A 10,072-nucleotide genomic window follows, 5' to 3' on the forward strand; every position below is an offset into this window, starting at 1 on the left:
GCCACAACGCTTTGTTTAGAACTGCACCAACTGACAGCTCCACCGTTTAATGTAAACACGTATCTGGTTTGCGATTTAGAATCGTCCGGATCAGTGTCAAAGCTTGCATCAACGTAACCGTTTACGATGAGCTTTTGTCACCTCCATATACGAGAAACATATCCTTAGTCCTTTTCAGGTACTTCAGGATGTTCTTGACCGCTGTCCAGTGATCCACTCCTGGATTACTTTGGTACCTCCCTGCTAGACTTATAGCAAGGCACACATCAGGTCTGGTACACAGCATTGCATACATGATAGATCCTATGGCTGAAGCATAGGGAACATCTTTCATTTTCTCTCTATCTTCTACAGTGGTCGGGCATTTAGTCTGACTCAACTTCACACCTTGTAACACAGGCAAGAACCCTTTCTTTGTTTGATCCATTTTCAACTTCTTCAAAATCTTGTCAAGGTATGTGCTTTGTGAAAGTCCAATTAAGCGTCTTGATCTATCTCTATAGATCTTTACTACTAATATGTAAGCAGCTTCACCGAGGTCTTTCATTGAAAAACTCTTATTCAAGTATCCCTTTATGCTATCCAGAAATTCTATATCATTTCCAATCAGTAATATGTCGTCTACATATAATATCAGAAATGCTACAGAGCTCCCACTCACTTTCTTGTAAATACAGGCTTCTCCAAAAGTCTGTATAAAACCAAATGCTTTGATCACACTATCAAAGCGTTTATTCCAACTCCGAGAGGCTTGCACCAGTCCATAAATGGATCGCTGGAGCTTGCACACTTTGTTAGCTCCCTTTGTATCGACAAAACCTTCCGGTTGGATCATATACAACTCTTCTTCCAGAAATCCATTCAGGAATGCAGTTTTGACATCCATCTGCCAAATTTCATAATCATAAAATGCGGCAATTGCTAACATGATTCGGACAGACTTAAGCATCGCTACGGGTGAGAAGGTCTCATCGTAGTCAATCCCTTGAACTTGTCAAAAACCTTTTGCGACAAGTCGAGCTTTGTAGACAGTAACATTACCGTCAGCGTCAGTCTTCTTCTTGAAGATCCATTTATTCTCAATTGCTTGCCAACCATCAGGCAAGTCAACCAAAGTCCAGACTTTGTTCTCATACATGGATCCCATCTCAGATTTCATGGCTTCAAGCCATTTTGCGGAATCTGGGCTCACCATCGCTTCTTCATAGTTCGTAGGTTCATCATGATCTAGTAGCATGACTTCCAGAATATGATTACCGTACCACTCTGGCGCAGATCTTACTCTGGTTGATCTACGAGGTTCAGTAGTATCTTGTTCTGAAGTTTCATGATCATTATCATTAGCTTCCTCACTAATTGGTGTAGGTGTCGCAGAAACAGGTTTCTGTGATGTACTACTTTCCAATAAGGGAGCAGGTACAGTTACCTCGTCAAGTTCTACTTTCCTCCCACTCACTTCTTTCGAGAGAAACTCCTTCTCTAGAAAGGATCCATTCTTAGCAACGAATGTCTTGCTTCGGATCTGTGATAGAAGGTGTACCCAACAGTTTCCTTTGGGTATCCTATGAAGACACATTTCTCCGATTTGGGTTCGAGCTTATCAGGTTGAAGCTTTTTCACATAAGCATCGCAGCCCCAAACTTTAAGAAACGACAACTTTGGTTTCTTACCAAACCATAGTTCATAAGGCGTCGTCTCAACGGATTTCGATGGTGCCCTATTTAACGTGAATGCGGCCGTCTCTAAAGCATAACCCCAAAACGATAGCGGTAAATCAGTAAGAGACATCATAGATCGCACCATATCTAGTAAAGTACGATTACGACGTTCGGACACACCATTACGCTGTGGTGTTCCGGGTGGCGTGAGTTGCGAAACTATTCCGCATTGTTTCAAATGTACACCAAACTCGTAACTCAAATATTCTCCTCCACGATCAGATCGTAGAAACTTTATTTTCTTGTTACGATGATTTTCAACTTCACTCTGAAATTCTTGAACTTTTCAAATGTTTCAGACTTATGTTTCATTAAGTAGATATACCCATATCTGCTTAAATCATCTGTGAAGGTGAGAAAATAACGATATCCGCCACGAGCCTCAATATTCATCGGACCACATACATCTGTATGTATGATTTCCAACAAATCTGTTGCTCTCTCCATAGAACCGGAGAACGGTGTTTTAGTCATCTTGCGTATGAGGCAGGTTCGCAAGTACCAAGTGATTCATAATCAAGTGGTTCCAACAGTCCATCAGTATGGAGTTTCTTCATGCGCTTTATACCGATATGACCTAAACGGCAGTGCCACAAATAAGTTGCACTATCATTATCAACTCTGCATCTTTTGGCTTCAACATTATGAATATGTGTGTTACTACTATCGAGATTCATAAAAATAGACCACTCTTCAAAGGTGCATGACCATACAAGATATTACTCATATAAATAGAACAACCATTATTCTCTGATTTAAATGAATAACCGTCTCGCATCAAACAAGATCCAGATATAATGTTCATGCTCAACGCTGGCACCAAATAACAATTATTTAGGTCTAATACTAATCCCGAAGGTAGATGTAGAGGTAGCGTGCCGACCGCGATCACATCGACTTTGGAACCATTTCCCATGCGCATCGTCACCTCGTCCTTTGCCAGTGTTCGCTTAATCCGTAGTCCCTGTTTCGAGTTGCAAATATTAGCAACAGAACCAGTATCAAATACCCAGGTGCTACTGCGAGCTCTAGTAAGGTACACATCAATAACATATATATCACATATACCTTTGTTCACCTTGCCATCCTTCTTATCCGCCAAATACTTGGGGCAGTTCCGCTTCCAGTGACCAGTCTGCTTGCAGTAGAAGCACTCAGTTTCAGGCTTAGGTCCAGACTTGGGTTTCTTCTCTTGAGTAGCAACTTGCTTGCCGTTCCTTTTGAAGTTCCCCTTCTTCTTCCCTTTGCCCTTTTTCTTGAAACTAGTGGTCTTGTTGACCATCAACACTTGATGCTCCTTCTTGATTTCTACCTCCGCAGCTTTTAGCATTGCGAAGAGCTCGAGAATAGTCTTATTCATCCCTTGCATATTATAGTTCATCACAAAGCTCTTGTAGCTTGGTGGCAGTGATTGGAGAATTCTGTCAATGACGCAATCATCTGGAAGATTAACTCCCAATTGAATCAAGTGATTATTATACCCAGACATTTTGAGTATATGCTCACTGACAGAACTGTTCTCCTCCATCTTGCAGCTATAGAACTTATTGGAGACTTCATATCTCTCAATCCGGGCATTTGCTTGAAATATTAACTTCAACTCCTGGAACATCTCATATGCTCCATGACGTTCAAAACGTCGTTGAAGTCCCGATTCTAAGCCGTAAAGCATGGCACACTGAACTATCGAGTAGTCATCAGCTTTGCTTTGCCAGACGTTCATAACATCTGGTGTTGCTCCAGCAGCAGGCCTGGCACCCAGCGGTGCTTCCAGGACGTAATTCTTCTGTGCAGCAATGAGGATAATCCTCAAGTTACGGACCCAGTCCGTGTAATTGCTACCATCATCTTTCAACTTTGCTTTCTCAATGAACACATTAAAATTCAACGGAACAACAGCACGGGCCATCTATCTACAATCAAACATACATAAGCAAGATACTATTAGGTACTAAGTTCATGATAAATTTAAGTTTAATTAATCAAATTACTTGAAGAACTCCCACTTAGATAGACATCCCTCTAATCCTCTAAGTGATCACGTGATCCAAATCAACTAAACCATAACCGATCATCACGTGAAATGGAGTAGTTTTCAATGGTGAACATCATTATGTTGATCATATCTACTATATGATTCACGCTCGACCTTTCGGTCTCCGTGTTCGGAGGCCATATCTGCATATGCTAGGCTCGTCAAGTTTAACCCGAGTATTCTGCGTGTGCAAAACTGGCTTGCACCCGTTGTAGATGGACGTAGAGCTTATCACACCCGATCATCACGTGGTGTCTGGGCACGATGAACTTTGGCAACGGTGCATACTCAGGGAGAACACTTCTTGATAATTAGTGAGAGATCATCTTATAATGCTACCGTCAATCAAAGCAAGATAAGATGCAAAAAAATAAACATCACATGCAATCAATATAAGTGATATGATATGGCCATCATCATCTTGTGCTTGTGATCTCCATCTCCGAAGCACTGTCATGATCACCATCGTCACCGGCGCGACACCTTGATCTCCATCGTAGCATCGTTGTCGTCTCGCCAATCTTATGCTTCTACGACTATCGCTACCGCTTAGTGATAAAGTAAAGCATTACAGGGCGATTGCATTGCATACAATAAAGCGACAACCATATGGCTCCTGCCAGTTGCCGATAACTCGGTTACAAAAAATGATCATCTCATACAATAAAACTTAGCATCATGTCTTGACCATATCACATCACAACATGCCCTGCAAAAACAAGTTAGACGTCCTCTACTTTGTTGTTTGCAAGTTTTACGTGGCTGCTACGGGCTTAAGCAAGAACCAATCTTACCTACGCATCAAAACCACAACGATAGTTTGTCAAGTTGGTGTTGTTTTAACCTTCGCAAGGACCGGGCATAGCCACACTCGGTTCAACTAAAGTTGGAGAAACTGTCACCCGCAAGCCACCTCTATGCAAAGCACGTCGGGAGAACCGGTCTCGCGTAAGCGTACGCGTAATGTTGGTCCGGGCCGCTTCGTCCAACAATACCGCCGAACCAAAGTGTGACATGCTGGTAAGCAGTATGACTTATATCGCCCACAACTCACTTGTGTTCTACTCGTGCATATAACATCAACACATAAAACCTAGGCTCTGATACCACTGTTGGGGAACGTAGTAATTTAAAAAAAATTCCTACGCACACGCAAGATCATGGTGATGCATAGCAACGAGAGGGGAGAGTGTTGTCTACGTACCCTCGTAGACCGAAGCGGAAGCGTTGATGCAACGTAGAGGAAGTAGTCGTACGTCTTCCCGATCCGACTGATCCAAGTACCGTTACTCCGGCACCTCCGAGTTCTTAGCACACGTACAGCTCGATGACGCTCCCCGGGCTCCGATCCAGCAAAGCTTCGGGGATGAGTTCCGTCAGCACGACGGCGTGGTGACGATGATGATGTTCTACCGACGCAGGGCTTCGCCTAAGCACTGCAACGATATGATCGAGGTGGAATATGGTGGAAGGGCGCACCGCACACGGCTAAGGAACGATCACGAGGATCAACTTGTGTGTTCTAGGGTGCCCCCTTGCCCCCGTATATAAAGGAGGGAGGGGGAGGTGCGGCCGGCCCCAAGGGGTGCGCCTGGAGGAGTCCTACTCCCATCGGGAGTAGGACTCCCCCTCTCTTGCCTTGTTGGAGAAGGAAAGGGGGAGGGAGAAGAGGAAAGGGGGGCGCCCCCCCCCCTTCCTTGTCCTATTCGGACTAGGGGGAGGGGGCGCGTGGCCTTCCCTGGCCGGCCCCTCTCTTCTCCCTTATGGCCCATGTAGGCCCATTAACCCCCGGGGGGTCCGGTAACCCCCCGGTACTCCGGTAAAATCCCGATTTCACCCGGAATGAATCCGATGTCCAAATGTAGGCTTCCAATATATCAATCTTTATGTCTCGATCATTTCGAGACTCGTCGTCATGTCCGTGATCACATCCGGGACTCCGAACTAACTTCGGTACATCAAAATGCATAAACTCATAATAACTGTCATCGTAACGTTAAGCGTGCGGACCCTACGGTTCGAGAACAATGTAGACATGACCGAGACACGTCTCTGGTCAATAACCAATAGCGGGACCTGGATGCCCATATTGGCTCCTACATATTCTACGAAGATCTTTATCGGTCAGACCGCATAACAACATACGTTGTTCCCTTTGTCATCAGTATGTTACTTGCCCGAGATTCGATCGTCGGTATCCAATACGTTGTTCAATCTCGTTGCCGGCAAGTCTCTTTACTCGTTCCGTAATACATCATCTCGCAACTAACTCATTGGTTGCAATGCTTGCAAGGCTTATGTGATGTGCATTACCGAGAGGGCCCAGAGATACCTCTCCGACGATCGGAGTGACAAATCCTAATCTCGAAATATGTCAACCCAACATGTACCTTTGGAGACACCTGTAGAGCACCTTTGGGTGTGTTTGGTAGCCTGCGCGGAGGGTGTATGAGACTAAAAGTTCTCTACCCAACCCACTTTCACGTGTTTGGCGGGGTGTATGGGCTTTTCTGGGCATAGCCCGTCTGATGCAAAAAAGGCCCCGAGCTATGCTCACTGGAGCACCCACATACATGCGAGCTGGGCTCAGCGTGGCTCTTGGACCCTAGCAAAATTCTCCTCCCGACCCACTACGCTCGCCCCACCCCTCTCGCTGACCTAGCCGCCACCCCTCGCCCCCATCTGGCATCTCTCTCCCGCGAGGCCGCGAACCATGGCGACTGGCGCCTGATCTTCATCCCCGCCGGCCCCCTGTTCTTCCACCTCGCCGCCGTAACCGCCGCCCCGGTCTACCTCGCCACCGCGCCGGTCTACCTCGCCACCGCCCTGGTCTTCAAATCGCGGCCGCCGCACGTGGATCTCGCCGCCGCCAGGCCTAGCCAACCGTCGCCGCCAGAGAGGTAGCTTCCTCACCCCTTCCTTCCTGCCTCGTTCCCCTCCGCCCTCCTCACCCCTTCCTTCCTACCTTGGGCTCACAGGTTGTAGCCGCTGCTTCTGACCAGAAACTGCTCCTCTGTTCCCTTATGATTATCATGTATAAGTGGTCAAAATGATTATAGTAGATGTATAACTTATGATTGTTGTACCTATTATGCTCATATTTTAGTTTGTTCATTGCTTGTCATGCTGGATGAATTGGCAAAAAATCTGTTGTGCTAAGTATCAATTTGTTTGTATTGTGATAGATGGATGAATTGGCAAGAAAATGAAGGCAATTAATTGTGAGAGGAGCCGGTCTAGTGGCTGGATTGTATGCATACAAGATGATCATGTTTAGAAGAGCTAGGCAACAAACCGCAAGGATAACCGTGGGCAGCATGGTCGATCGTGCCATATCTAGAGAGTCCAATTTGAGATATATTTATCACTCTAGTGACATAAATTGTTCAAATCAATTAAGAATGAGAAAAGCTCCTTTTTCCGTTTGTGTGCTATATTTAGAGAGAGAAATCTGTTGTTGGATAGCATCCATACTTCTATCGAGGAACAAGTAGCCATGTTTCTTCTAGTAGTTGGCCATAACCAAAGGTATAGGACACTTCAACCGATCTTTAGAAGATCTACCGAAGTCATTAGTAGGTATTTTAAGGCAGTGCTTTATGCTATTGGGGAGTTGAGAGATGAGATGATTCGGCCTCCCTCCAAACATTGTCATCATAAAATACAAGAAAGCACTCGCTTCAATCCATATTTCAAGGTAATTATTTTTGCAAACAAATACAAACAATCAATGTGACTTATGAATAACAATCATTTGCCTTTTTTAATTAGGATTGTGTTGGAGCAATTGATGGGACTCATGTACTTGCTAGAGTCCCAAAAAGTATCTCAGTTGCCTTTAGGGGTAGAAAGGTGGGGACTACCCAAAATGTCATGGCTGCGGTAGACTTTGATCTAAAGTTTACCTATGTACTTGCGGGTTGGGAGGGATCAGCTCATGATGCCCTTATACTTGCAAATGCATTGGAGAGGGAAGATGGGTTGAAAGTTCCTACAGGTAATAAATTAGGGCCTACTACCTAAATATATTAATATTTCTACCCATAGCTAATAGTTGCTATTTCATAGGAAAATTCTTCCTTGTTGATGCGGGGTATGCTGTGAGGCCGGGTTTTCTTCCACCATATCGTGGCACGAGGTACCACTTGAAAGAGTATGGACGAGGGAACCATCCTCAAAATGCTAAAGAGTTGTTCAACTTAAGACACTCTTCTTTGAGGACAACGGTTGAAAGGGCTTTTTCCGCATACAAAAACAGTTGGAAGTTTGTCTACAATAAGCCGTTCCATGGTTACAAGACCCAAGTAAAAGTAGTGCTAGCTTGTGCAATTCTTCACAATTGGGTACTTCAATATGGTGAGGATGAGTATTTCCCACCTGAGGAGACATGGGATCCAGAACCCAATGATGAAGATCACAATGATATTGTCCATGACAATATTTCTTGGGCTCATAAGAGAGATGAATTTGCAAATCATATGTGGGCGAATAGAGGGCTAGCAAACATTTGATGTATCATGTGTCTTGGTGTTGTAAAACTATTGATGTACTGTTTATGTGCTGAAACATGATTTTGATGGGCTGAAGTATGCTTATTTATGTGCTGAAATGTGTTTTTGTGTGCTGGAATTCATTTTTATGAGCTGAAATATGATTGTAAGCTGCTGAAATATGCTTTTTATGTGCTGAAACGTGTTTTTGTGTGCTGGACTTCATGTTTTTGAGCTGAAATATTAACTTCTGGATTGTCTATGTTGTAGATGGATGATGAGGTGCAGGAGGTTTCAAGTGTTGGTGCTCTTCCCAAGAAGGCCCCCAAGGTCATGAACTGGACTCCTCCTATGTCGGCGTTGATGTTGAAAGGCCTTTCAGAGGTGGCGGCAAGAGGTGCCAAGACTGACAAAGGATTCAAAGAGGTTGAAAAATTGAAAGTTGCAAAGCGTATATCTTCTTTCGTTGGTTATGACGTGTCTATTACGCAAGTGCACAATCATATTCGCAAGTGGAGGAATAGGTGGACAAGGCTTGTCTATTTGAAGGCTTTAAGTGGGGCACTTTGGGATGATGACAAGAAGATGGTAGTGCTAGAAGAACAACACTATTTGGGCCACACTCAGGTATGCATGTCCATGTACCAGCCTTTTTTGAATGCTGAAATGAGTTATCTTAGTGCTCAAAGAGTGTTAAAATGATATAGTTTTGCCAAAAATAATGATGTTTCATAGCTGAAATGATGTCTCAGTTAATTATTTTTGTTCAAATGGTGTTGCAGGATCATCCAGCAGATGCTGAATTGCTCAATTCTCCACTCGAGAACTACGACTATATGGAACTTTGCTTTGCTAATAAGCATGCCACTGGGAAATATGCAATGGGCCCCGGTGTGCCCCTAGGAACGCCTATTGTTGTGGAAGACAAGGATAAACCGAATGTCATGGAGGGGGAAGGAACAACAGATGAGGTATTGCAACATCTTCCTGGATCTAACTTTGTACTTCCTACTGCTAGTGCCACTCAGGACCCTTCTCCTACTTCAAATAAGAAGAGAAAGAGGGCATCTGGCTTGACAGAGGAGGACTCAATCCAGTGTAGCAACATGACTGATGCTATGCGTGAGATTGCAAGTGCTATCAACAACACTTGCCATGCTGAAACACACCCTGACTTGTACAAGGCTGTCATGGACCTTCTTGTGTTTGATCAAGATGAGCGCTTGGCTGTTTTAGATTATCTCACAGAACATAAGGCAAAAGGCCTTAACTTTGTGAAGATGGATGATGAAGTTCGAAAAGCATCGTTCAAGCGAATCTTGAAAGCCAATCCCGGTCTTCTTTGAGTTGTTGTTAGTTGGTGCTTGATGAGACTATCCCTTCTGTAATGCCTATTATAAGGTGGACTTCAAATGAGACTATGTAATATGAATCTAGTGATGCACTGGTACGAATTATGGTTATTATTCTGATGTAATATGAATCTAGTGATGCACTGCTTCAAATCAAGGTTATCATGTGTTATGTTAATTGTTGATTATTTTATTTATATTATCATTGTTCAAATTATGTTGGCATGGTAACATTTTATTGCTCTAATTGTTCCATGGTTGTTGAAATGTTGTTTCAATATTTGTCTTGGCGGCAAAAAAATCATTCATGCAACATACCTCAGATACAGGCTACCAAACACAGTCTCTGTGCAACATGTCTCGTCTGATGCAGCCTACCAAACACAGTCTTAGCTCAGCATGCATCAGTACATACATTGCTACCAAACAACTGCAGTTGCATGTACTGAGCATGTCTAGACTAAGCATGTCTCAAAT

At 43.9% G+C, this 10,072-nt stretch overlaps 1 protein-coding gene across 1 annotated transcript; it reads left to right on the top strand.

Moving 5' to 3' along the window:
- Window positions 1–8,513: 8,513 nt before the first annotated feature.
- Window positions 8,514–9,589, top strand: LOC125519435. The gene is made up of 2 exons (XM_048684245.1): window positions 8,514–8,870; window positions 9,026–9,589. Exons 1-2 carry the CDS (start codon window positions 8,514–8,516, stop codon window positions 9,587–9,589), a joined length of 921 nt encoding a protein of 306 aa, XP_048540202.1.
- The last annotated feature ends 483 nt before the right edge of the window (window positions 9,590–10,072 follow it).

The sequence above is a fragment of the Triticum urartu genome, chromosome 7, assembly GCF_003073215.2.
Source record: "Triticum urartu cultivar G1812 chromosome 7, Tu2.1, whole genome shotgun sequence".
Lineage (NCBI taxonomy): Eukaryota > Viridiplantae > Streptophyta > Magnoliopsida > Poales > Poaceae > Triticum > Triticum urartu.